General features: G+C 44.5%; 1 protein-coding gene across 1 annotated transcript; it reads right to left on the reverse strand.

Annotated features, from left to right (window-relative positions):
• Positions 1-124: 124 nt before the first annotated feature.
• On the reverse strand, positions 125-24,070 carry LOC112208066 (uncharacterized). Its single transcript, XM_054677206.1, has 7 exons — positions 24,038-24,070; positions 20,410-20,703; positions 19,191-19,329; positions 6,098-6,214; positions 5,701-5,842; positions 5,288-5,408; positions 125-1,495 (listed from the first exon to the last, which is right to left on the reverse strand). Exons 1-7 carry the CDS (start codon positions 24,068-24,070, stop codon positions 1,484-1,486), a joined length of 858 nt encoding a protein of 285 aa, XP_054533181.1. The 3' UTR covers positions 125-1,483.
• Between the last annotated feature and the right edge of the window lie 3,730 nt (positions 24,071-27,800).

Raw genomic sequence — 27,800 nt, forward strand, 5'->3', positions numbered from 1 at the left:
TGGCTTTGAGGAACAAAAATACTATAACTTATTCCTGTGGATCTATAGGCATCAATCCACCCTGCCAATTCGACAGATCTAGAAATCCTTTCCTTCCCACATCATTTCCACTTGCCACAGGATAATAATCTCATAATATTTATTTATTTATTTTTAAGTAATTTCAACTTTTATGTTAGGTCTAAGGGGTACACGTGCCGGTTTGTCACTAGGGTATATTCCATGGTAGTGAGGTACAGGGTATGCATGAACCCCCCACCCACGTACTCAGCACTGTACCTGTGAACCCTGAAAATCTGAGACAAGTCTCAGTTAGTTTAGAAAGTTTCTTTTGCCAAGGTTGAGGACACACACCCGCGACACGGCCTCGGGAGGTCCTGGCGACATGTGCCCAAGGTGGCCAGAGCACAGTTTGGTTTTATATATTCTAGGGAGACATGAGACGTCAATCAACCTATACAAGTTGAACACTGGTTCAGTCTGGAAAGGCAGGACAAAAAAAGAAAAAAAGCAAAGGCGGGGAGACTCGAAGTGGGGAGGGGGGCTTCCGAGTCACAGATACATAAGAGAAAAATGGCTGCATTCTTTTGAGTTCCTGATGAGCCTTTCCAAATGAGGCAATCAGATATTCATCTATCTTGGTGAGCAGAGGGGGGACTTTGAATAGAATGGGAGGCAGAAGCCCTAAGCAGTTCCCAGATGGACTTTTCCTTTAGTGATTTGGGGGCCCCCGAATTTATTTTCCTTTCAACACCCAACAGGTGGTTTTTCAACCCCAGCTGTCTTCCTTCCCTCCGCCTTCTAGGAGTGCCCAGTGTCTGACATCCCCATCTTCATGTCCATGTGTACCCACTGGTTAGCTCCAACTTATGAGAACATGCTGTATTTGGTTTTCTCTTTCTTTATTATCTCACTTAACATAGTGGCCTCCAGCTCTCCAGCTGCATCCATGTTGCATTACTTCATTCCTTTTTATAGCTGTGAAGTATTCCTTGGTATAGATACACCACATTTTCTTTATCCAGTCCAATGCTGATGGGCAACTGGGTTGATTCCTTGTCTTTGCTATTGTGAATAGTACTGCAGTGAACACACTAGTCCAGGTGTCTTTTTGGTAAAATGAATAATCTCATAACATTTCCAGATCAATGAAACATTTTTTAACTGCCTAAACATTTTTATTTATAAATTTTTTTATTATACTTTAAGTTCTAGGGTACATGTGCACAATGTGCAGGTTTGTTACATATATATACATGTACCATGTTGGTGTGCTGCACCCATTTACTCGTCATTTACATTAGGTATATCTCCTAAAGCTATCCCTCCCCCCTCTCCCCGCCCCACGACTGGCCCCAGTGTGTGATGTTCCCCACCCTGTGTCCAAGTGTTCTCATTGTTCAATTCCCACCTATGAGTGAGAACATGCGGTGTTTGGTTTTCTATCCCTGCGATAGTTTGCTCAGATTCATGGTTTCCAGCTTCATCCATGTCCCTACAAAAGACAAGAATTCATCCTTTTTTATGGCTGCATAGTACTCCATGGTGTATATGTGCCACATTTTCTTAATCCAGTCTATCATTGATGGACATCTGGGTTGGTTCCAAGTCTTTGCTATTGTGAATAGTGCAACAATAAACATACGTGTGCATGTGTCTTTATAGCAGCATGATTTATAATCCTTTGGGTATATACCCAGTGATGGGATGGCTGGGACAAATGGTATTTCTAGTTCTAGATCCCTGAGGAATCGCCACACTGACTTCCACAATGGTTGAACTAGTTTACACTCCCACCAACAGTGTAAAAGTGTTCCTATTTCTCCAAATCCTCTCCAGCACCTGTTCTTTCCTGACTTTTTAATGATTTTTATTCTAACTGGTGTGAGATGGTATCTCATTGTGGTTTTGATTTGCATTTCTCTGATGGCCAGTGATGATGAGCATTTTTTCATCTGTCTGTTGGATGCATAAATGTCTTCTTTTGAGAAGTGTCTGTTCACATCCTTCGCCAACTTTTTCATGGGATTCTTTGATTTTTCTTGTAAATTTGTTTAAGTTCTTTGTAGATTCTGGATATTTGCCCTTTGTCAGATGGGTAGATTGTAAAAATTTTCTCCCATTCTGTAGGTTGCCTGTTCACTCTGACGGTAGTTTCCTTTGCTGTACAGCTCTTTAGTTTAATTAGATCCCATTTGTCAGTTTTGGCTTTTGTTGCCATTGCTTTTGGTGTTTTAGACATGAAGTCCTTGCCCATGCCTATGTCCTGAATGGTACTGCCTAGGTTTTCTTCTCAAGTTTTTATGGTTTTAGGTCTAACATTTAAGTCTTTAATCTATCTTGAATTAATAGATTCAAGGTGATAGATATACAGATACATAGATACATAGGTGGAGACAGATAGACGATAAATAGAAGATAGATAGATAGATAGATAGATAGATAGATAGATAGATAGATAGATAGAAAGTATAAGTAAAGAGATGATGGGTAAAAGAATTCCAAGCCAGGCATGGTGGATTATGCCTGTAATCCCAACATTTTGGGAGGCCGAGTTGGGTGGATCACTTGAGGTCAGGAGTTTGAGACTAGCGTGGCCAACATGGTGAAACCCCGTCTCCACTAAAAATACAAAAAAAAAAAAAATTAGCAGGGTGTGGTGGTGATCACCTGTAATCCCAGCTACTTGAGAGAGTGAGGCAGGAGAATTGCTCGAACCCAGGAGGTTAAGATTGCAGTGAGCCAAGATGGCACCACTGTGCTCCAGCCTGGGTGACAGAGCAAGACTGTGTCTTAAAAACAAAAAAAAACAAAAACAAAAACACATATATTATAAATATAGAGGTAAACATTTAAAACATAGAGAAATCTTAGAAGAAAGTAGATGAAAGTTTCTCAGCACTGCTGCTGTCTGGGACTGGGGGGTTCCATGTGGTGGGGTGTCCTGTGTACTGCAGGGTGTTGAGCAGCATCCCTGAGCTCCACCCACCAGATGCCAGCAGGAGGTGGCAGTTGTGACAACTAAAAATATCTCCACATATTGATGCAGGTGGATGTTTCGTTTATCTAGAAGCGGAAATGCTGTTGTAAATTAAACAAGTTGGAAGAGGACACCAGAACTGCTGTGTGTCAGAGATAGTATGTGTGAAAGTAAAAGATAAAACAAACTGAGGGCCACATTTAAAATATTATAATGGAGAGGTTCTTATTGTCCCTCACATACAAAGAACTCTTAAAACACTTGAGGGGTTTGCAGGGGCTCGTCTCTAGCACGCCAGAAGCAAAGATAGACAAATACAAAAATATCTTTGCTTTCTTAGGGTAAGCTCTATTTATTTCTTTACTACAGGGCTAGAGTTGCCTTATTAACATCCTGTATTTGAGGGCTTTCTCAATCCAAATGTAAACACAATCAAACCTGTAAATCAAGTTTGGGTGTCAAGATTATAACAGTTTCTTAAAATAAGTGAACACATTCATCTTTTGCTAGGCTCCGTGACAGTTTATGCAGCAGGGAAATTAATTCATCATGAGCAATTTACCAGAACTTCCCTTAAAATTGCCCAAACCAGGGCCTTTCTACAAGATAAGCCTTTGGTAACATTTTCAGTTTTTCTCATAGTTATTGTCAAATAGAAGGTTTCTATTTCTTCTGATGACAACATCCAACATCTCACTGATTTCCCTAGAAGGATCAAGCGCTTCTTCAATACTTCCAGTGTTATTACTATAAGGGGTTGTATATAGTATTCGCTTTTAAAACTGCCTCCAAATAACTTCTTTCCAATTTCTATTTTGTACATTTATGTTTTCTCAAATGAAAGATTCATTTTTATTTGTTATTTTTATTTTTAGAGAGAGGAGCTCACTCTGTTGCCCAGTCTAGAGTGCAGCAGTACGATCATGGCTCACTACAGCCTCGAACCTCTGGGCTCAAGCAATCCTCCCACCTCAGCCTCCTGAGTAGCTGGGACTACAAGTGCGCACCACCACATCTGGCTCTTTTTATTTTTTGTAGAGATAGGGTCCTGCTATATCACCCAGACTGTCTTGTCAAACTCCTGGCCTCAAGCAATCCTCCCACCTTGGCCCCCCTGAAGATGCGTTAATCAAATCCCTGAATTTGTTTCTTGTTCCCAATTATTAGTTGTGTTGTTTTATCTTTATGAATTTTTTTACTGCTGTTTGCTTTACTTTTTTTTTATTTTAAAAATATTTGGAGCTGGGCATGGTGACTCACACCTGTAATCCCAGCACTTTGGGAGGCCAAGGCGGGCAGATCACTTGAGGTCAGGAGTTGGAGATCAGCCTGTCCAATATGGTGAAACCCTGTCTCTACTAAAAATACAAAAATTAGCCAGGCATGACGTTGGGTGCCTGTAATCCCAGCTACTCAGGACGCTGAGGCAGGAGAATCACTGGAACCTGGGAGGTGGAGGTTGCACTAAGCCAAGATCCCACCCCTGCACTCCAGCCTTGATGACAGAGTGAGACTTTGTCTCAAAAAATATATATATATATATTTGAACGTATATATTTATATATATATTTGAACATATATGAACATACATGAACGTATACATAAACATATATATGTATATATAAAAATATGTATATATTTGAACTGGATGATTTCTTCACTGATTTAAATTTTCTGTCTTGTACCACTGTAGTTGCTGTCTTTGCTTTGTATAGGTAGCACTCACATTGCAGTGATTTTCTGAAATAGTACATAATTCAAGCTTTCATTTGTACCCGGATTGAGTTATTTCGTTTCAAACTTCCAGTTTCAAACGTCTGAGGACACACTGGTTGGTTTTTTATTTGTTCTCTTTTTAGTTTAGCTATTAATGTCTGGATTTATTATTTCATTGTCAAAGAATATGACATTCAATTCCTGCTACATCTACAAATTAAATGCCTCCTCGTCCCATTCGTATAAAATCAATTTTTTTAAGTGGTCCATGGTTGATGAAAGAAAAAGATTATTGCTTACATAATGTATGACATTTCAGAGAAGCCTTATGCTTTATTCATTAGATGCATTTCTTTATGTATTTGCTTTATTTGAGAATTAAAGACAAAGGGAATTATAAAAGGAAATTATAAGAAAAGACTCCTTGGCTGGGCGCCGTGGCTCATGCCTGTAATCCCAGCACTTTGGGAGGCCAACCTGGGTGGACTGAGTCCAGGAGTTCAAGATCAGCCTAGGCAACATGGCGAAACCCTGTCTCTACCATAAATACAAAAAATAAAAATAAAAATAGCCGAGCATGGGGGCACATACTTGTGGTTCCAGCTGCTTAGAAGGCTGAGGAGGGAAGATCACTTGGGCCAGTGAGGGAGAGGTTGCAGTGAGCCGAGATGGTATCACTGCACTCAAGCCTGGGCGACGAGCGAGACCCTGTCTCAAAAAACGAAAAAAAAAGAATTGAATTTTCAGTTTCCGTGGTTGGGAGAATGAACTGTAACCATACCCAGTATTGTTTTTTAAAGTATTGTGAAGCCGATCACACACCTATATTTTCACATGATTCGAAGGTTCATTACAAATGTAAGATGCCCATCATGATTGCCAGCCATCCAGGCCGGTGAAGAATGGTGGTCAGTCATCAGAATAACTCGTAGGACCTCTTGGGGGATAGGTGACCCTCCTTCTGTAGGACCCATCTGGGCACAAGCCACATCTCTGAGCCTTACCTGAGCAGGCTGGACACCTGAGGAGTGATCAACACCACCAGCTTCCTCGTCAGCCTGTGTCTCCTCAGTGACTGCCCCAGGACCAGGGCGCCCTGGCAGTAGATGTCATCGGTGGCCAGTGTGACAAAAGCCTGATCAGTCACTGTGAAAATCAACAGAAACACCAGAGTTACACTCCTGAGGGACAGCAGGGGTGACGGGGCCATAGTCACCTCCTCTCCTCTCCCAAGATTCATGGCTTGGGCCAGACGTGATGGTTCACACCTGTCATTCCAGCACTTTGGGAGGCTGAGGTGGGTGAATTGCTTGACCTCAGGAGTTAGAGACCAGCCTGGGCACCATGGTGAAACTCTGTCTCTACGAAAAATACAAAAATTAGCTGGGCATGGTGGCATACCTGTAGTTACAGCTACTCGGGAGGCTGAGGTAGGAGGATACTTGAGCCTGGGAGTTTGAGGCTGCAGTGAGCTGTGATTGTACCACTCTACTCCAGCCTGGGTGACAGAGTGAGACCCTGTCTCAAAAAAAAAAAAAAAAATCACGACTTGCAGTGAATATTCAGTATTCTAATTCACATACATGCTTCCTTTCATTCTAAACAAAACAAAACACAGGAGGAGAATGAAGGAACCTTAAACATGAGTAAAGTCAACCCAATGGCTATGCCCGTTTCCTGATGCTGCAATGCCATGGAAACTCATAGCTATTATCCCTTATTTTATGTTGTGTTTGACTCTTGAAAACTCACCCAAAGTGTTTAGATCTTAGGTGGAAACAAAAGGCAAAAAGTGGAAGTGATGACTTGATGACCTGAGTTACAGCAAAGATGTAATCCAACTAACTCAAAGAACTGTGTTCTGGGCTAGATGCAGTGGCTCATGCCTGTAATCCCAGTGCTAGGGCTGAAGAAGGGGGACTAATTGAGCCCAGGAGTTTGAAACCAGCCTGGGAAGCACAGCAAGACCTCATCTCTACTGGAAAAAAAAAAATTAGCCAGGCAAGGTGGTGCATGCCCGTAGTCCTAGCTACTTGGGAGGCTGAGGGAGGAGGATTGCTTGAGCACAGGAGGTCAAGGCTGCAAAGAGCCATGATCACACCACTGAACTCCAGGCTGGGCAACAGAGTGAGTCCCTGTCTTCAGAAAAAGAAAAAAGAAAGAAAAGAAAAGAATCGTGCTCCACAAAGCAGCCAAACATGTTATTTAAATTCTGGACAGACCATTTCTTACAAAGACTTCAACTTCAACTCAGGGTTGTATGAGGTGGTACAGTCAACATAAGGAAAAGTGTATTGTTTCATTAGGTAGAATGTGCTCAGTTTCCTAATGCCTCAATAGGAGAGGAAGGAACTCTCACATTAGATATAATTAATGGCTTTTAAGTCTCTGTGCATAAGACTGATGTGAACTTTGGTAATGACTTTTAAACCACTCAATTCTTGGGCACCCAAGCCCCTGTTGCCAGGAGAAAGACAACAGTCAGGAGGGCTGCCAGCAACACCGACAAGTGCCACACAGTGTGCAGCCCAGTGTACTGTCTATGGAAATTAAAATGCTCAGCATGTAGGCAACCATGGCACCTTCCCCAGAAGCAGCACTCCAAGAGAAGCCAAACCACAATTCGCACTAAATATAACAAACACAAGTGTCCCAGACGTGTGGCCCAGGGCTGCCTCCTTGACCTTTACATTGCAATGGGGTAAATTCCAAAATGCACCTGTTACAGCTGCTCCTGTAGATTCCTCTCCCTACCCTTGCAGGAAGGAAGAACAAGAATTCCTGACATCTCCACTCGGAGTGAGTATCATAGACAGCAAACTTTACAACTTAATTCTGTAGAATAAAAGATATCTGTCATCAGTCCATATCTATCCATCTATCCATCATCCATCCATCCACCCATCCGTTCATCTATCATCTATCTATCCATCTGTCTATCATCTATCATTGGATAATATCTGTATTATCCATCTACCTATTATCTATCCATCCATTCATCCATCCATCTACCTATCATCTACCAATTCTCTGCACATCTATTACTTTCTATCTTACTATCATCTATCTCTATCCATCCATCCAGCTATCCATCTATCTCTCATTTATCCATCCTTCCATTATCTATCATTTATCCATCCATCATCTATCTATCCATTTATTCATGCATCCATCCATCTATCATCTACCAATTCTCTGTACATCTATTTATTATCTATCTTACTATAAATCTGTCTTTATCATCTATCAATCAATCATATCCGTCCGTCATCTATCTATCCATCTACCTATCATCTATCCATCCTTCCATCTATCCACCTATCATCTACCAATTCTCTTCACATCTATTATTTATTATCTATCTTACTATCATGTATCTGTATATCTATCTAATCCATCTATCTCTATCATCTATTTATCCTATATCATCTATGTAAATTTATCATCTATGTATCTATGATCTATCATCCATCTATCTCCATCATCTCTCCACCTATAATTTTCTATTATCCATCTATCTATCTCCATCTGTCATCTACCTATCATATATGTGTCCTCTCTGTATCTACTTATTTATATCTATCAATCTTTCAAACATCTACCTACCTACAGTCTATAGATTATAAATTGTCTCTAGCACCATTATCTATAATCTATCTATAGTTTTCTTAATTACTAGCTTTAAAATGATAATAATGGTGATTATTACTCCTTTAGACATTTCCCAAGGCCTAAGCTCTGACCAAAATTATTTCCCAAGAACAGGCGTAGCTGTCATGGACCCGTTCAGCCATCTGTAAGGCTCTTTTGTCTCTAAGCAGAGGAGAGAGATGGGAGAGGAAGCAGACATTCAGGACTGGCATCTGCAAAGCCCAAAGCTGGCCAAGGTACTGTGTGAGCTTCACCCACAGACCTCAAAAATCACACAATGCCCAAAACAGAGCCAGAGATCCAATCCCCTACGCCGTCCTCACCAAGGTTTCTCTGACCCATATCTTGAAAGAGTGTGGAAGCAGAAAGAATTACCAAGTAGAACCCCCAGTGCTGAGCCCTAAGTGTGAACATATTTCTAAGCAGCATAATGGGTATCCCCACACCTAAACATACGACCTGCTTAGAGCTTCACCTTTCCATGCAAACTCTCAAAAAATTAACGGGAAATTAACATAACGTAAAACAAACCATTTTAAAGTGCACAAGTGACTCGCATTTAGTCCATGTGCAATGTTGTGCAACCACTAACTCCAGGCAATCCGAGGATATTCTCAGCACTCCAAAAGGAGGCCCTGTACCCATTACACAGTCACTCCCCATTCTGGCAACCATGAGTCCGCTTTCTGTCTCTACAGTCCTATTTTGGATATTTCCTATAAATGGAATCAAACACTATGTAGTTTTTGAAAATGGAATAATTTTGTATTTCCTTTTTATTTATCACAGTAAACTTCAGATGACATAAAATTCACCATTGTAAAGAGCACAATTCATCACAATGTTGTGCACCCACCACGTCTATCTAATCCTGGGACATTTCATCACTCCAAAAAGAGACCCTGCACTCATTAAGGAGTATCTCCCCTTTCTCCCTTCCCTAGCTTGTGACAACCACCAATCACTTTTTATCTCTGTGGATTTGCCTGTTCTGCATATTTCATGTAAATGGAATCAAGCATCATATGGCCTTTTGTGTCCGACTTCTTTCCATCAGCATGATGTTTTCAAGGTCCATGCATTTTCATCAATTCAACCGTGTAATTAAAAGTGTAAACCAGGAATCTTCCAAGCAAAGATGGTGGATGTGGAGCTCCTAGTTTCTCTTTCCTTCCTTCTGAGATAAAAGGAGAACAAACTAAAAAGTGTGCTAAGGAAGGCAAGTGTGAACCCCAAGCCAACAAAGAGGCAGGAGAAAACCATCAGCCAATAAGAGAAACTGGAGAAGTCACTGAAATTCTGCAGAATTCTCAGAGGCCAAATATACCCATCACGAGAGGCAAAATCAGATAATAGGACCTACTCTACAGGAAACCAAAAGCCCAAGAAAAAATAATTACCACCACACAGAAGTGGAATTCCTGACCTATAACATAACCTTGACAAATTCAGACAAGTCGGCAACCCTTGCAAGTGGGCACAGCTCAACTGACATTCCTGATTTTTATACACGTAGATATAAACCATTACAGGTATTTGAAAAACACCTTCACCACAAAAGAGAAAACTGAAAAGTTATGGGGCGGAATGGAAAGAACCCCATAAATACCAGAGAATTCATGGAACAGAAATTCAAGGAACAGACAAACAGACATAAAAATTCTGACTGCATTAATTAGTATTCTTTCAAAAGATTACAGGGAGAGGGATGCATCTATAAACCAAGAATCAAATGCCATAGAAAAGATCACTCCAAGGATAAGAAATAGTTATTAGAAGTTAAAAATATGATTTGCTGAAATGAAAATGGAATAACAGAAGGTTTGGAAAATGTCAATGAGGAAATCTCTCAGAAAGTACAATTAAGGGACAAATGGAAAATTTCAAAAAGCTAGAAGCCTACAGGAGTGATTCAGAAGGTTCACCAACATAAGTTTCAGAGTAAGAGAATAGAAAAAAAAATAGAAGAAAAGTTTTCGAAGAAATTAAACAGGAAATGTTCTCAACAGCAGCAGAAAATCAGTCTTCAGATTTTAAAAGCCCAGAGAGTATGCAGCAAAAGAAAAAGAAAAAGAAAAAAGAAAGAAAGAAAGAGAGAGGAAGGAAGGGAGGGAGGGAGGGGAGGGGAGAGGAGGGGAGGAGAGAGGAGGGGAGGGGCGATGGGGACAGAGAGACAGGGAAAGAAAGAAAGAAACTCAACAGTCCTTATCCTGACAATATGTTTCTGGAGTTTAAAAACACCAAGGATAAGGAGAACATCGTGATAATGCCAAGAAAATGAAAGTAAAATAAAAATACAGGTCAATCCTATTAAGGATGAGACTGAGACTTCTTATCATGAATAGTGGACACTAAAACAAAGCACCATATCTAAACTCTTTTAGTGCAATGGTCCTCAACCTAAAATTGTATACCCAGACCAAGTAGCTAAATTTCTAGGCCCAGGCCAATTAACACATCTGCTGCACATTTATACGCCACATACCATTTCTCAGGCAGGTATTTGAGTATGTGTTTCACACTAAGAATAGACTTGTATTCTTTTAATTTAAAAATACATTTTTTTGCACATGCCTGAAGTCCTAGCTAACTTGAAAAGCTGAGACAGCAGGATTATTTGAGCCCAGAAATTGGAGGCTGCAGTGAGATATAACTGTGCCACTGCACTCCAGCTTGGGTGACAGAGCAGAGCCCTCTCTTTAAAGAGAAAGCGTGTGTGTGTGTGTGTGTGTGTAATTGCAAAGTAGATGGCAAAGTAAAAAATAAGATAAATCAAATAATATATGTTATGAGAAAAATCATCAGCAAAGTAATGTCAAACTGAAAACAAAGTGCCATTTACAATTTTTAGCCTCTCATTGGCAATATTAAGATTTCTTTGTGATCTCCAATGTATAGATTATTGAAATCTGAGGAACCATGTTTAAGGACCCTGTGAATTAAAGAATAGAAAGGAAAAGGAGTGCATCCTTTAGGAACTACAATGACAAAGGTAAGAGAACTCCCGAGGAGGGGTGTTGTTTTGAGATTTCCTCCTGAGCTGACTGTTCTGTCCACCTTCGAGATGCTCAGAGGGATTGGCTCCCCTCTGAACTTCACCACTGAATCTGAGAATGAGGGCTAAATCACACTCCAAAGGCCATGCTTTGGGATTTTCCTCCAGAAACAGATGACTGAGGTTAGACCTTACTATTTAGATGCTTGGTCCTGCAAGAGCAAGCTTTGCAGAATATTTAGCGTGCCAACTCCTATACCCCAGTAAGGAAGAGTCCACTGTTTCCAACCCCACTTACTGACCTGCGCTCTTAAGGAACAGAGAAGAAGAACAGAGAATGTATAAAATGAAATTTGGCACCATCTGACCTGGGACATGGGCTCCACCGGGTAGATTCATATCCCTGTTACCCACCTCCTAGCTCTCCCTGAGAGCCCTAGAAGCCTCGTCTGTGCAGAGCATTTATGACATGAATTCTGGGGTAAGGAGAAGTCCACTTGCCTCCAATCCCACATTCTACTCTTGCATAACTAACTGAGATCTTAACCGAGAGGCACAACAGAAAATGTTGGGGTTGTTCATTATGTTGTTGTGGTGGTGGTTTTTGAGAGAAGGTCTCCCTCTGTTGCCTAGGCTGGAGTGCAGTGGTATGATTTCAGCTCACTGCAGCCTCGACTTCCTGGAAGCAAGCAATCCTCCTACCTCAGCCTCCTGAGTAGCTGGGACCACAAGTGCACATCACTACATCCAGCTATTTTATATTTTTTGTAGAGACATATTATGTTGCCCAGGCTGGTCTTGAACTCCTGGGCTCAGGCAATCTGCCTGCCTCATGCTCCCAAAATGCTGGGACTACAGGTGTGCCTCTGTGCCTGGCCTTTTTTTTCTTTTTTGACAGGGTCTTTCTCTGTCTATCACCCAGACTTGAGTGCAGCAGCAGCATCACAGCTCACTGAAGCCCAGAACTCCTGGGCTCAAGCAATCCTCCTGCCTCGGTCTCCCGAGTAGCTGGGACTACAGATGCTCACCACCACACCTGGTTAATTTATTTTTAATTTTTCTGTAGAGATGAGGTCTCTTGCTCTGTCACCCAGACTGGTCTCAAACTCCTAGCCTCAAGCAATCCTCCCGTCCTGGCTTCCCAAAGTGCTAGGATTACAGGTGTGAGCCAGCCACCGCACCAGACTAGAAAACATTTAAAATGGGTCTCTGCATCAATCACCCTGAGCCACAACTTCCCTCCTTTGCATTCTCTGCTCCACCCTGTAGATTCTGGTTCCTGTTATCTGTTTCCTCAGTCCTTAAAAACCACATTTTCTCCCCCAACACACAGTGAAAGCCATCAGCTGCCCTGAAAGCCAACCCAACGCCAATGGTTTTCTCATTGTCTGCAAATGTAAGCTGGGTCCAGACTGCTGGTCATCTCATCCCCCACACTCAGTCCCCACGTCCAGCTCAACCCTTCTGGGTCTTCAAGCACATCCTATGATGTGTGCTACTACCATGGGGCTACTACCACTCCCTTAACTCACCTGGCACTCACTCTCCTCCCGGCACATGGTGGCCATGGAAAAAACCACCCATCCCTCAGAGATCTTCCTGCAAACCCTGCTCCCCAAGACGACCCTTCTCATCACAGTCCCTCACCTCCTATGACACAGGACCCTTCATCTCTTGTGCCATCTTACCTGCTGTGCTCATTTTGCTTACTGGTGGGCTCATCGCTGACTCCTTTCCCTAGCAAACCCATGAATGAGCTTCCTGGGGCTGCTGTGAGAAAGTACCACACGCTGGGAGGCTTAAACAACACACATTTACTCTCTTGCAGTTCTGAAGGCCAGGATTCCAAAACCAAACTCTAGAGAAGGGACCTTCCTGCCTCTTCCAGCTCCTGGTGGCTCCAGATGTCCCTGGGCTTGTGGCCACATTACTCCAATCTCTGCCTCCAACTCCACATGGCCTCCTCTGTGTCTGTGTCTCTTCTTCTATCTCTTAGGACAACACCTGCCATTGGATTTAGGGCCCACCCAAATATTCCAGGATAATCTTATCTTGAGATGCTTAACTAATTACATCTGCAAAGACCCTATTTCCCAATAAGGTCTGTAAATTTAAACTAAAATTCTAGGCCTCGCAACTACCTAATTGGCCAAGGGCATTCCAAAGTTAACCTGAAAAACGAGTTCAGGCCATAATGAGGAGAGGGTCAGACATGCCTCATCATACCCTCCTCCATTTTGGAATTCAGGAAAAGCTGACCACCATAAACATCCACACAGACCTCAAGTCTGATGAGAAACCTTTACAATCTATTCTCTCTGAAGCCTGCTACCTGGAAGCTTCATCTGCGTGATAAAACCTTGGTCTCTACAAACTCTTATCATAACCCAGACATTCTCTTCTATTGATAATAACTCTTTTGACTAATCAGAACATTTAAAAATCTACCTATGACCTGGCACCACCCCCCGCAACCCCCTTGCTTCAAGTAGTCTCACCCTTTCAGATCAAAGCAATGTGTATCTTACATGTATTGATTGATGTCTCATGTCTCCCTGAAATGTGTAAAAGCAAGCTGTACCCCAACCACCTTTGGCCCATGTTGTCAGGACCTCCTGAGGCTGTGTCACAGGCATGTCCTTAACCTTGGCAAAATAAACTTTCTAAATTGATTGAGACCTGTCTCAGATACTTTTGGGTTCACAGATCCCATTCACAGCTTCTGGGGAGATGTGAGTTTTATGGGGGGCACTGCTTACCCCAGTCAACAGTGCTGTGCCATAAGCTGCCCACACAATGGCACCTGCTTAGAGAGAGTGAAGGTTTGAAGCTGGAGGCAGAAGACAAAGAAGGTGAAGGGGCAGAAGATGTCTGTGTGGGCCTAATGACATGCTCTCAGTGCATTACACGTTCACTGTGGGTTCATGTCCCAGGCAATTCCCAGGCACGAGAATCTGCTACGTGCTGGGTCCAGCAGCTAACAAGGTACAAGCTCTGTCCTCAGACACCCACAACTCCATGAGAAACATCAGCCCTAAGAAATGGGTGTTTCAATACTGCAAGGCAAGTCCTATGGCTGGCAGCAGTTTTTGAAAAGGCACCATCCAAGCTCAGGGATAAATGGCCAGGAATAACTTATCCATCAAGAAATCAGTGGATCAATAAACAAGAATGAATATGGCTCCCATCCATCCAGGAGTGTCTAGATGGGGCATACCTATGCACTGTCATTAATTCCCTTTCCAACACAGACATGTGCTTCAAAAACTGGGGCTTCAATGAGTAACTAAATGTCTGAGGTCACCTCTGACTCCAACACCAACAAAAGCCCTCAAAATAGCTACTCTCTCCTGCCTCCAATAAGAAACTAAACTAAAAATAATAAGGCAAAGAAGGAAGAGGCAGAAAAAGTCCATGAGCCAAGGTCAGAGGTGGAGAAGATAGGTTGCATGTTGCATCCTGCATTCCTCACAGTGTAGCAACAGCAGCTGGAGAATAAGGACCCACAGGAAGAGATGGGGTCAGAGGGCCAGGATTACGAAGGTGATATCCAGCCTTTTCTATTATCCTGAGGCTTATGAGGAGCTATTTGAGGGTTCCAAAACCTGTAAGAAGGTCTCATCTCCATTGCCAGGGAGGGCCCTCTGGCTGTCTAAAGAAAAGGATGATGCAAGTGAATTGGCCCAAAGCAAGGTGCAGAGGACAACACAGAGAAATGGCAAAGTGATCAGTGATTGATCGCCACCTGTGCTAGTTTTACAGTTCTTCATGAGGGCATCACTGATGACTAAGAGAAATGGCAAAGTGATCAGTGACTGATAACCACAGGCACTGGTTTTTTACCCCTTCATGAGGATCTCAGTGACACCTGAAAGAAATGACAGAGTGATCAATGATTGATAACCATGTGCATGGCCTTTTTCTCTCTTCATCAGGACGTGAGTGACAACTATGCGAACTGGCAAAGTGATCAATGATTGATAACGATGTGCACTGGTTTTTTTAATCTCTTCATGAGGATCTCAGTGACAACTAAGAGAAATGGCAGAGTGATCATTGACTGATAACCACATGCGCTGGCTTTATAGCTCTTCATGGGGACCTCAGGGAAAACATGAGGATTAATCGGTGTTATAGACGGATGATAACCCATCCTGAAACGCCTAGGATGAAACCCTACCCCACAGAACCTCTGAATGTGTCTGCATTTGAAGATGGGGTCTTTAAAGAGGTGATTATGGTAAAATGAGGTCACTAGGGTGGGCCCTAATACAGTAGCACTGCTGGCCTCACTACAAGAGGAGATGAGGACACAGACACACACACACAGAAGGATGACCTTGTGGAGATACAGAGAAAGACAACATCTACAAGCCAAGGAGAGAGGCGTCAGGAGGAAACAGCCCTGCCCACACCCTGATCTCAGATTTCCAGGCTCCAGGACTGTGGGAGAGTAAATGTCTGTTGTTTAAGCCGCCCAGGCTGTGGGACTTTGTTATGGCAGCCCCAGCAGAAAAACACAGTAGTATTCAAATAAATGAGTTATCCTATTATGGGCTGAATTGCACACCTCCAAAATTCATATATGAATGTCATAACCTCCAGGACCTCAAAATGTGAGTGTATTTGGAGATGGGGTCTTTAAAGAAGATATTAAGGTAAAATTAGGTCACTAGGATGGTCTTATCCAATAGGATTGGTGTCCTTATAAGAAGAGGAGATTACGCTGAGCGTGATGGCTAACACCTGTAATCCCAACACTTTGGAAGGCCGAGGCAGGTGGACCACTTGACGTCAGGAGTTTGAGACCAGCCTAACCAACATGGAGAAACCCTGTCTCTACTAAAAATACAAAAATTAGCTGGGCATGGTGGTGGATGCCTGTAATCCCAGCTGCTCAGGAGGCTGAGGAGGAGAATTGCTTGAACCCAGGAGGCAGATTGCACCATTGCCTGGGTGACAAGAGCAAAACTCCATCTCAAAAAAAAAAAAAAAAAAAAAGAGGAGCTTAGGACACACACACACAGAGGGAAGACCCTGTGAGGACCAAGCCCAGGAGAGAGGCCTCAGGAGGAACCAGCCCTGCCCACACTTACCTTGATCTCAAACCCAAAAGAGAATGCAGACAGGGCTGCATTTAGAGTGAGAGTTTTATGGAACTACTGGACACCCTGTTTCTCTCTTTGGTTTAGAGTTGGGGGAATACTGACCACAGTCACACAATGACAAGACAACACCAGTTGGCACAAGAGCTCTCCAGCAACAAGGTATCCGAGACTCAGACTTCTGCTTTGGAACAAAAATGTGCACCTCCTGAAGGTTAGCGACTTCCCATCCAGGACACTGTAAAACCCATCTAAAGTGCAAAGACAGACCAGCGGATTGAAATAGAACAGATCATGAAACATTGATTGATAGGTGCTTAGCTTCCACATCACCTTGCCCTGAAGAAACAACTGGTGATCAAGTCGTGGTGCGACACCACAGAACATCCACAATTATCCAATGCTGCTGCATTCAAAGAGGGAGTTTCCACTCCATGTGCCACTGTGGCAGACACTTTCAGCAACGGCATGGAGTGGAAAAACAGCAAAAGAACTTGTCACTACACTACAGCCCACAAAAAGGAGACACTGTCACAAAATCAAGTCCAGCCTGGAGATTGCAGTGGCTTAGAATTTTATGACTCTGTGACAACAGTTTCTTTCTACCCCTTGCCTGCCCCCCTGCACTCAAGGAATCTTCTGATCACCCCTCAGAATAACCTTAGCATCTTCCTTCTCAGCCCTTCTTTACTCAAAGGGAGTTTTTGTTTTCTGCAAAGAGTTGAGTCTTCTCTTCTGGCATGAGGCTGACCAAGATGTATGCGAATGTCTGTCTTGAATGCTGCTATTATACAGACACAAGCAGGCTTGGGGAAACCTGTAGCTTTCACTTTAGAGAGCTCCAAACGCGTCCCTAGAACAGAGAATCTTTTCTGCTATTCCTGGGAATAGAGTCTTCCAGTACACCTCATGAAAACAGCCCTTAAGATCCCTGCCCCGAAAATTTTCCTCTCTAAGTCCAGAGTGAGAGAAAACAAGAGAGAAGCAGCTCTGTGATTTACCAAATCTCTCCTCTGAATTAAGAAGTCATCTGTTCTGTTTGTGTGTTTTAAATTGCATTCATGGCCAGGTGTGCTGGCTTGCGCCTATAATCCCAGAACTTTGAGACGCCAAAGGAGAAAGATTGCTTGAGCCTAGAAGTTCAAGACCAGCCTGGGCAACATAGCAAGACCCTGTCTCTACAAAATTTAAAAAATATACAATTAAGGGCCAGGCACAGTGGCTCACGCCTGTAATCCCAGCACTTTGGGAGGCCGATGCAGGCAGATCACAAGGTCAGGAGTTCGAGCCCAGCCCAGCCAATATGGTAAAACACTGTCTCTACTGAAAATACAAAAATTAGCTACTACAGGCACGCGCATCTGTAATCCCAGCTACTTGGGAAGCTGAGGCAGAAGAATCATTTGAACCCGGAAGGCAGAGGCTGCGGTGAGCTGAGAATGCAACACTGAACTGGAGCCTGGGCAACAAAGTGAGACTCTCTAGGGAAAAAAAATATATATATATATACACATACATATATATACACACACACACACACGTGTGTGTATATATATGTGTGTGTACATATATGTATGTATATATTTATATATGTGTATATATGTATATGTATATTTATATGTGTGTATATATGTGTTTATATATATTTGTATATGTGTGTATGTGTATATATGTATATATGCACATTTAAAAATAAATACATAAAATGCACTCATGAATGATCCAGTGTGGTCTAGTACAAAAAGGAGGTGTCTTAATGATTTAATGATAAAAAATAGAGCCAGCATCTTTCTTGTGGGATGAGGTTACAATCTATGTTCACATATCTAGGCCTCTTAAGTCAACCGGTATATCTGAAGTCCACAAAACCCAAGGACAGGGAGATGGGGCTCACTGGTCCTTGCGGGGCAGGACTTTTCTGCCATTCCTGCCATTCCTGCCATTCCTGCCAGCCAGCCCTCTGCCTGCAGGAGGATTAACCTGAATTGTTATTTTTTTTAATTTCAATTTTTTTAGAGACAAGGTCTCACTCTGTCACTCAGGCTGGAGTGCAGTGGTGCAATCATAGCTCACTGCCACCTTGAACTCCTGGCCTCAGGACCCTCCTACCTCAGCTTCCCTAGTAGCTGGGACTACAGGCACGTGCCGCAATGCCCAGCTGATTTTTAAATTATTTTCCTACAGATATGGTCTCCCTGTGTTGCCCAGGATGGTCTCAAAGTCCTGGCCTCAAGCAGTCCTCCCGTCTCAGCTTCCCAAAGTGCTGGGATTACAGGCCTGAGCCACCAAGCCGGGCCATCCCTTTATCTGTACTGGAAACCGAAATTAAACCCACGATCTGAACTTTAAGAACTCAAGGCAGCGTCTTCCCAGAGCTTTAGTTAGGGCCGTTTCAGAACAGACTTCTTCCCATGGGCCTTCCAGGCTCAGACACTGCTATTGGGAATAGCCAATGCTATTCCGAAGAAACAAGCCCATTGAGTTTCAGGACTATATTTTACAAAAGGAAACTGGTGAGATCCCAAGGTCCCCTTCACTTGCTGTAAATCACCCCCTCCCAGCAGCTGAGGCTGGTATCTCCATTCCCTCCAGCCCCAGAGAGACCTGGGCGAGGCAGTGAGGGGGAGACTTGGGGTTTGGGGCAATCCTGCGGTCAAAGTGGGGTTCTCCCCAGTGCAGACCAATCTCTCACCCATGCCAGTAGGAACAGGCAGGCTGAACTGAAGGAGCTTGAGCTACTCACCCGACATGGTCCGTGGCGCCGCACGCAGTGGGCGCGGACCCGCAGACCTGCGCCCAGGCGCAGTGGGTGGAAATAAATCCTCGTCACGAACCCGCAGAACAGAGGCGCCGTCTTTGGGAAGCCGCGTGGATTTCCAGGCCTGGGGGCGACAGCGTGGCTGTCTCGACACCCTTGGCTGCAGGCCCTGCCGGTGTCACCCCCGGCCTCCTACTCATTCCATGTCACCTGCGCCCCACGGGGCCCTGGCCTCCCCCGACGCCCCCTGAGACCCCCACGCCCCGCACTTCCTCCTCGGCGCTCTAGGTCAGCCTCGTGCCCTCTGGCCAGGGGCCCCTTGACCCCCTGTCCTCCCCACAGTCACCTGCAACCCCGCTGCGTCTTAACACCCATGCGCCCAGCAACGACACCGCACGCGGAACACCGCCCGACCTCAGCGGTGTCAGCAGCTGCCCCGACGCCCAGCGCACTTGCTTGGAGTACTGGACATCCTCTTCCCCCACCCCAGCTGCCCCCCGACCCGGTCACCCCTCTCCACTCCCTGGCCCACTCCTGCGCTCCCGGACCCCAGTATCTGCACCTCCTCCGAGCTTGAGCTGCCTCTGCCCGCGCCCCCAGGCCAGGCGCCCCCTCCCCCGTCACTCCCGTGCCGCCCCACCCCAGCCCACTCCTGCGCCTCTCGCCGCCCCTCCTCCCCGTCCCGGCCTTCTGCCCATCCTCTCCAAGCGCCCCCGAATCCCCTCCACGCCCTGCACCTCTCCCTCCCCGCGCGCTCCCGCAGCCTCTGCCTTGGGCCTGCGCCTCTCAGCTCTACGCCCCCGCCCCCGTCTGTCCTCCATACTGAGGCAGCCTCCGTCTCCCCGTGCCCACCGCGCCTGGACCGCCTGTACTCCTCAGCACTCGGCACCTCGGCTCGGCCCACCCACCCGCAAGCGCCGCTAGCCTATCCCTGCGCCCCGCACCCCTCCCCGCCTTTGCTTTTGGGCAACCTCTCTCTGACCTCCAGCTCCCAGCGCCTCTCGCCCCTCCTCTGCACTCCAAGGCCGGCGCCCCTCCCCCAGCCCCCAGCCCCTGCCTCTGGGTTCCGCCCGCGCCCCGCTGTACGCCACCCACCCTCGAGACCTCCTAGGCGTTCGGGCAGCCTCAGCGCCCCCCGGCCCCCAGCCGCGCCCAGGCCTCCTCCACTGCATACGATCCCCTGCACCCGCTGCAGCCCCCGCACCTTTTCCGGCGCCCTGGCTGCCTCTGCCCAAAGCCGGCGCTGGGGGCCCGGAGGGCAGCGATTGGCCTCTGTCCTGAAGCCCGGCCCCGCCTCCGCCCAGCCCTGGTAGGCGCGGGTCAGCTCCTCAGCCCTGCAGCCCCTGCCCGCAAGCCCGCGCGCCTCCTGGTGTCCAGCCCCAGCAACCGAGGAGAGAGACCCAGGAACCGCCAGTGGCTGCGCTCCACGCCGGCGCCCAGCCCCTCGCCCACCGTGGCCCCCTTGGCAGTTGGCGGTTTCCAGGTTTGGACATTTAACCTTTAATTGGCCGGCCCCAGAGTAAATGTTTGCGATGACTTAAGGCCCTGGGCCCAAGGCCAGCGCGCAGCCCAAGTGGAGGCCGCTCTGGAAGCCTCCCAGAGGAGAAAGCAGAGCTCATACACTATCTTGTTGAATGCATGAAAAATACACGTGCGCAAACTTGCACGCATGAATGAATGAATGAGTGCACGAAAGAGAGAAAAAATGAGTGTTCAGGCCTCAGCTGTTGAATACATAGCGAGTGAGTGGCTATACGCACGCGGTGAGTGCATGTATGAGTGAGTGCATGTATGCGTGAATGCATGTGAGGCGAGAATGAACAAACAACTATTCGTGAATGAGATAGCGAGGAAATGAATGAACCAGTGAATCAACATTTGCGCCAAGGAGGGAATGAATGCATGAGTTGAAGGCATGAATGGGCCAATGCATGTATGAAGGAATTTAGAGATACATGCATGAATGGAGGAGTGACTGTTTGGAAAAAATAGGTGAATGCATGCATGCATGAATGAAGGCATGAATCTATGAATGAGTGAATGAATGAGTTGAATGCATGAATGATTGAACAAGTGAATTCATTCATGACAGAGTGAGAACATGAATGATTGAGTGAACAAGTGAATTCATACATGCATAGTGCATGAATTAGTGAAAGGTGAATTCATGTATGCATGAGTGAGTAAACAAATAAATGCCTGCATGAATGAGTGCATGAATGAGTGAACAACTGAATTCATGAGTGATTGAGTGCATGAATGACTTAAGAAGTGAATTCATGCATGTGTAAGTGCATGTATGAGTAAGTGAACAGGTGAATTCATGTATGCATGAGTGCAGGTATGAGTGAGTGAGCAAGTGAATTCATGTATGCTTAAGTGCATGAATGAGTGAACAAGTGAGTTCATGCCTGCATGAGTGAGTGTATGAACGAGTAACTAAGCGAATTCCTATATGCATGAGTGAGCACGTGAATGACTGAGTGAACAAGTGAATTCATGCCTGCATGAGTGAGTGAGTGAATTCATCCATGCAGGATTGAACGAGCAGGTAAAGTCATGCATTTATACAGGAATGAATGTGTGTGTGTGAGTGAATGAACAGAATACATGACAAGTGAATATGTGGATGAATGAATGAGTGAATAAATATGTATGAGTACATGAATGAGCTGAACAAACTAGCATGTGTGTTAATGCACACACACGAGTGAATGAGTGAAGACTGCATACATTTCATGAATTCATGTATTATGTATAAGTGAATGAATGAATTGAATGCATGAACAAGTTAATGGATGCATGAATGAATTAAGTGAAAGTGTGAATGCATGCATGCGTGAGTGAATTAAATGAATGAATCAATGAATGTGTGAATGCAAGCATGTATGAATACATGAGTTGAATGAGTGATGATTGTGTGAATGCAAGCGTATACGAGTGCATGAGTTAAGTGAACAAGTGAGAAACCCTGCTCCGTAGCAAGAGAGCGCCTTCTGGGTGGAAGCAGAGCCACTGCCAGGCCCTAAGGAAAGACATGGGAATGCTGCCCCTTCCTCAACCTTCCTATGGCGTCTTCACCTTGTGTTTCCAGGTATTCCCAAAGTACAGTGACAGTTGTCACAATGAACCCAATGAAGACAACCCCATGCTGGCATCCTCAGGATAGATTCTGTCAGCTGTCGAGCAGCTCACTGGCAGGGTAGACAGGCAGGGGCCTGCCTCCTGCCTGCTTCTAGGCAGCTCTTATCTCTCTGGCCTGGTGAACACATTTTTCTCCCCATGCATAACAGAAGCCTCTGATCTCCTTAACACACATCACCCACCCCTGGGCATCTTATCCAGAGCAGAAGTTGGGTAAAACCCATCTTCATTATGGAGTCCCAGTGCTTAAGGGCTTGAGGTCTTTGCGGTGGCATCATCCTGTGCACTACAGCGTGTTGAGCAGTGTCCCAGGGCTCCACCCACCTGATACCTGGAGCACCCCCACACAATGGTGATGATATCACCAAGAGTCCCCCAATAGAACAAAAACTTGGGCTTCTATTTCCTTGTGATGTTTTTAATGCACTCCCTAAATTAAGAAAACAAAGTAAACAGAGCTTTCCTGTGCTTCAGCAAGGATGTGAAAAACTTCAAATTACACTGGTGGTTTCTTCAGCCTATGGCAGGCATTCTCAGACTCTTCAACGATATTTGGGGCTAGATAATTACTGTGGAGCCATCCTGTGCACTGTGCCTTGTTTAGCAGCATCCACTGGGCTCCACCTGCTACGTGCAGTACCACACCCCACCTAATCCTAACAAGCACAAGGGACTGCACACATTACCATGTGTTCTCTGGCATCAAAATCACCCAAGTGACAGCCACTGCCATGGTTAGATGTAGAGAGATGGATGATAGATAATAGAAAACAGATAATAGCTAGATAAGCAATAGATGATAGGAAGATAATGATAGATATAAATAAACAGAAAATAAGTAGATGGTAGAAAAACAATGATAAATATAGAGGGATGACAGGTAGACAGATGATAGAGACAGACACATAAATGAGGACTGATAGATTAGAGAAACAGATAAATAATAGATAAATTATGATAGATAATAGATAAATGATGATGATGATAGATACATAGATAATAGATAAATGTGATGATGATGATAGGTAGACAGGCAGAAAGCCATAATAGATAGATATAGATAGATAAATGACAGGTAATAGATAAATGATAGATGGATGGGTGGATAGACATATAGATTGATGTTAGATACATAGATTATAGGTAGACAATGGACAGATAAATGATGAGGATAGATTAGATTGAGAGGCAGAAAGGCAGGCAGGCAAGCAGACAGATAATAGATTGATAGAAGAAGATGAAGAAAATGAGGAGGAGGAAGATAGGAAGACAGATACTAGATAAATGATAGATAATAATACGTAAATGATGATGGATGATGGATGGCTAGATAGATGGACAGATAATAGATAAATGATACATAGGTAATAGATAAATGATGATGATAGATGAATGGATGGATAGACAGATACATACATAGATAGGCAATAGATAGAATCTTTCTCAACTTTACTACTATTAAGTTGAATGACTCGCTGTCGCAGGCATCCTGTGCACTGCAGGGTGTTGAGCAGCGTCCCTGGGCCCCACCCACCAAGTGTCAGGAGCACTGCTCTTCTCTCTGGAACAGGGGTCTCCAAAATAGAATCTCAGGCTGCGTTTTGCTGAGAACCCTCACCACATCTTTTGATTTTGAATTGGGGGTAAGATGTGCAGGCTCAGTCCTGGTCCAGCAGCATCAGCATTACCTGGGAAACGGTGTCTTGCACATTCTTAGGCATCCGAACTCTGAAATCAGAGCCCTGCGTCTTGGGGCTTCCCCCAACCCCACTATGTGAACCAGGCCTCCAGGAGTTTCTAATGCGCAGGCTTGAGAGGCACTGCTTGCATTTCTGAGATTGAGGGTGTTGGGGAGGGGTAGCTGGAGCCAGGAGGGCTGGAGAAGGTGGGGCATGGATTTGGCAGAGACAGAAAAGGGTTGAAACAGCCACAGAGAAAGAGACGTTGGCCCAGTTGCAGGGATATTTAAACAGCATGTTTAGGGAACGCAGGAGGCCTCAGTCTCCCAACACAAACAAGGGTAGGTGTTCCACCATTCTCTGCCCCATAAATCACCCCACCCCTCCTCACCCGCCTGTTTCTCCCGTTCCACTGAGAATTGGTGCTCTGAAAGCAGAGTATAAGGCACCAAGTCACAAGGCAACAGTCATGATCCCCGGGCAAAAGGGTAGCTCCATCTTTAAACCTGGAGGAGGCGTCTTCCCCTGGGGGTTGCCGGGCTTCTGTTCTTGTGTGTGTTGGTCTCCAGGAAGCCATGGAGAGCTTGGCAGCAGGTAAGCTTTGTCATGGGTGCATTCAGAGTAAACCTTTCTCTCCTCCCTGTTGCCGGGAATAGGTGAATGCCAATTTTCCTAGGGAGGCATTTGAAGAAAACGTCAAGACATTTATATGCCTGGGACAATTTTATTGGAGAGTTAGTTACAAGACCTTTTTAAAGTTACATGTGTACTGGGAAAGGAAGGATTGAAACCCAGCAGGCAGCTGGGCATGGTGGCTCATGCCTGCCATCCCAGCACTTTGGGAGGTAAAGGCAGGAGGATCGCACGAGCTCAGGAGTTCAAGAACAGCCTGGCCAATATAGTGAGATCCCTCTGTCTTTACAACAAATTTAAAAAATTAGCACAAAGTGTTGGCACACGCCTGTTGTCCGAGCTACTCAAGAGGCTTAAGTGGGAGGCTCGCCTGAGCTCAGGAATTCAAGACCAGCCTGGCCAATCTAGTGAGATACCCCTCATCTTTACAAAAAAAAAATTTTTTTTAAAACAGCTGGGAGTGTTGGCACATGCCTGTAGTCCCAGCTACTCAGGAGGCTAAAGTGGGAGGATTGCTTGAGCCTGGGAGTTCAAGGCTGCAGTAAGCCATGATCAGCACTCCAGCCTGGGTGACAGAGCAAGACTCTGTCTCAAACAACCACAAAAAAAAATCAAAAACAGATGTTTGTGCCAAGCTATTTCATTGCACAAAATGATTGTGACAAAGTTCTAAGAATTGAAGACAAGTACAGGATGAGGGAACACATTTGCGATACACAGAACATGCATCTATATGTATGTGTGTGGGTCACAATTGCAATTACAACTCAATATTTTATATTTTGATAATGATTAACATGATAATATATAAAGAACTACATTGGCAAACAACTTGACACAAAAATAAGCAAATAATTTGCAGCACATGCTGCTGGCTACCCAGTCAACCATTATTTTTCCTTATTGTTGGTGGAGCCTGTATTTTTTCCCAGGGTTCCTTCATGCTTTCTCACGTGATCCATTTATTTATTTATTTATTTATTTATTTATTTATTTATTTGAGAGGGAGTCTCACTTTTTTGACCAGGCTGCAGTGAAATGTGAAATGGCACGATCTTGGCTCACTGCAACCTCCACCTCCTGGGTTCAAGTGACTCTCCTGCCTCAGCCTCCCAAGTAGCTGGAATTATAGGCACCCACCACTATGCCTGGCTAATTTTGTATTTTCAGTAGAGACGAGTTTTTACCATGTTGGCCAGGTTGGTCTTGAACTCCTGACCTTAGGTGATCCTCCTGACTCAGCCTCCCAAAGTGTTGGAATTATAGTCATGAGTTGCCATGGCTGGCCTACAACTGATTACTTTTAGTTAGGGGCTGTGTGTAAATCAGGGATGAGGAATTGGGGGTGATACCTGAAAGAATGTCTTTGTTTTTAAAAGAGAAAATCTGAGAGGAAATGATCTTAACTGGGCCTCCGGATATTAGTGGATGAGGCTGTGATGTCTGGAGGTACAGCAGCTTCTGCCATGAGTGAAATGGGCCAATGACATATGAAACACAGGACTGCAAGACACAGGGAAGTGGCTACTGGAGGACATTGTTAAGCCCTCAAATTGATCCAGCCCAGAGGTCCTGAATCTAAGTACATCTTGTTACGGATGCTGTCTTTATTGCTTCAACCATTTTGAGTTGGCAGAGATAGAAAAGGACTGAGGCAGTCAGACAGCGAGGGAGACTGACAAAACTGCAGAGATTTCAGGGGGAAACTGCCATCATTTATAAAATCGAGCAGAAATTGTGAAACATGTTGGTCACAGAATTCCTTTGCCTTCTTTTTTTGTTTTGTTTTAAGACAGAGTCTCGCTCTGTCTTGCCCAGGCTGGAATGTAGTGGCATAATCTCAGCTCACTGCAAACTCCACCTCCCAGGTTCAAGCAATTCTCCTATCTCAGCCTCTCAAGTAGCTGTGATTACAGGCACATGCCGCCACACACAGCTAATTTTTGTATTTTTAGTAGTGACAAGGTTTCACCATGTTCGCCAGGTTGGTCTTGAATTCCTGACCTCAGGTGATCTGCCTGCCTCAACCTCCCAAAGTGCTGGGATTACAGGCATCAGCCACAGTGTCTGATCACCTGGACCCATTTACATTAAATAAATTTACTGAGGCTCCAGAGGAAGGTCTTCAGGACTCAGACCTTAGTTATAGATTAGAAGGAGTTAATCACTGTTTTTAGATGAATGTACACTTACACATAGACATACAACTTAGAAGGTATAGAAGCTCTAGAGAACTTTGTAATTTTGAGTTAGTCTGGCAGTAATGTCCAGGCCTTCTCCCTATAACTGGTTACAGAAATAAACTTCCTTCTCTCCTAGTTCATATGCATCTTGTTTTTGGGCCACCAGAATAAGCATCCTGACCCTTGGTTTAGTCCAGGAACAAAAATTCAAACCGGAGTATGACAAATTATCAACTTGAACCTGGGAGGTGGAGGTTGCAGTGAGCCGAGGTTGTGCCACTCTATTCCAGCCTGAGCGACAGAGTGAGACTCCATCTCAAAAATAAATAAATAAATAAATAAGTTATTTTAACAGCTTATTTTTCTCATTTTCCTACTAACATACAAGGAATAGCAAATAGCATTGTTATTATCTATTACTCCTACTGGCAGTAGATCTTCCTAATTAGAACATTATTTACTTCATTAGCTTTCTAAAATGCTATATTTTGATAGACTGCTTTATCATTTTCTGGGTGAAATAATAAATTATTCTTCATTTTCCAGCTATAAAAGGATTACTTCTAAAATCACATTAAATGGAGAATAATTTAATGAAAGTAATCAATTTTAAAAAGATTGTAGGCTTTTGTAATGTTCAAAATACCTATTTTTTTCTCTTTTAGAGACAAGGTCTCATTCTGTTCCTCAGGCTGGAGTGCAGTGGCACAATCATAGCTCACTGCAGCCTTGACCTCCTGGGCTCAAGTGATCTTCCTGCCTCAACCTTCCAAGTAGCTGTAACTACAGGTACACACCACTGCATCCAGCTAATTTTTACAATATTTTTGTAGAGATGAGGTCTTGCTTTGTTACCCAGGCTGGTCTCCAACTGCTGGCCTCAAGTGATTCTTCCATCTTGGCCTCCCAAAGTGCTGGGATTACAGACATGAGCCACTGTACCCAGCCTGAAAAAT

This window comes from Pan troglodytes, chromosome Y (assembly GCF_028858775.2).
Source record: "Pan troglodytes isolate AG18354 chromosome Y, NHGRI_mPanTro3-v2.0_pri, whole genome shotgun sequence".
Taxonomy (NCBI): domain Eukaryota; kingdom Metazoa; phylum Chordata; class Mammalia; order Primates; family Hominidae; genus Pan; species Pan troglodytes.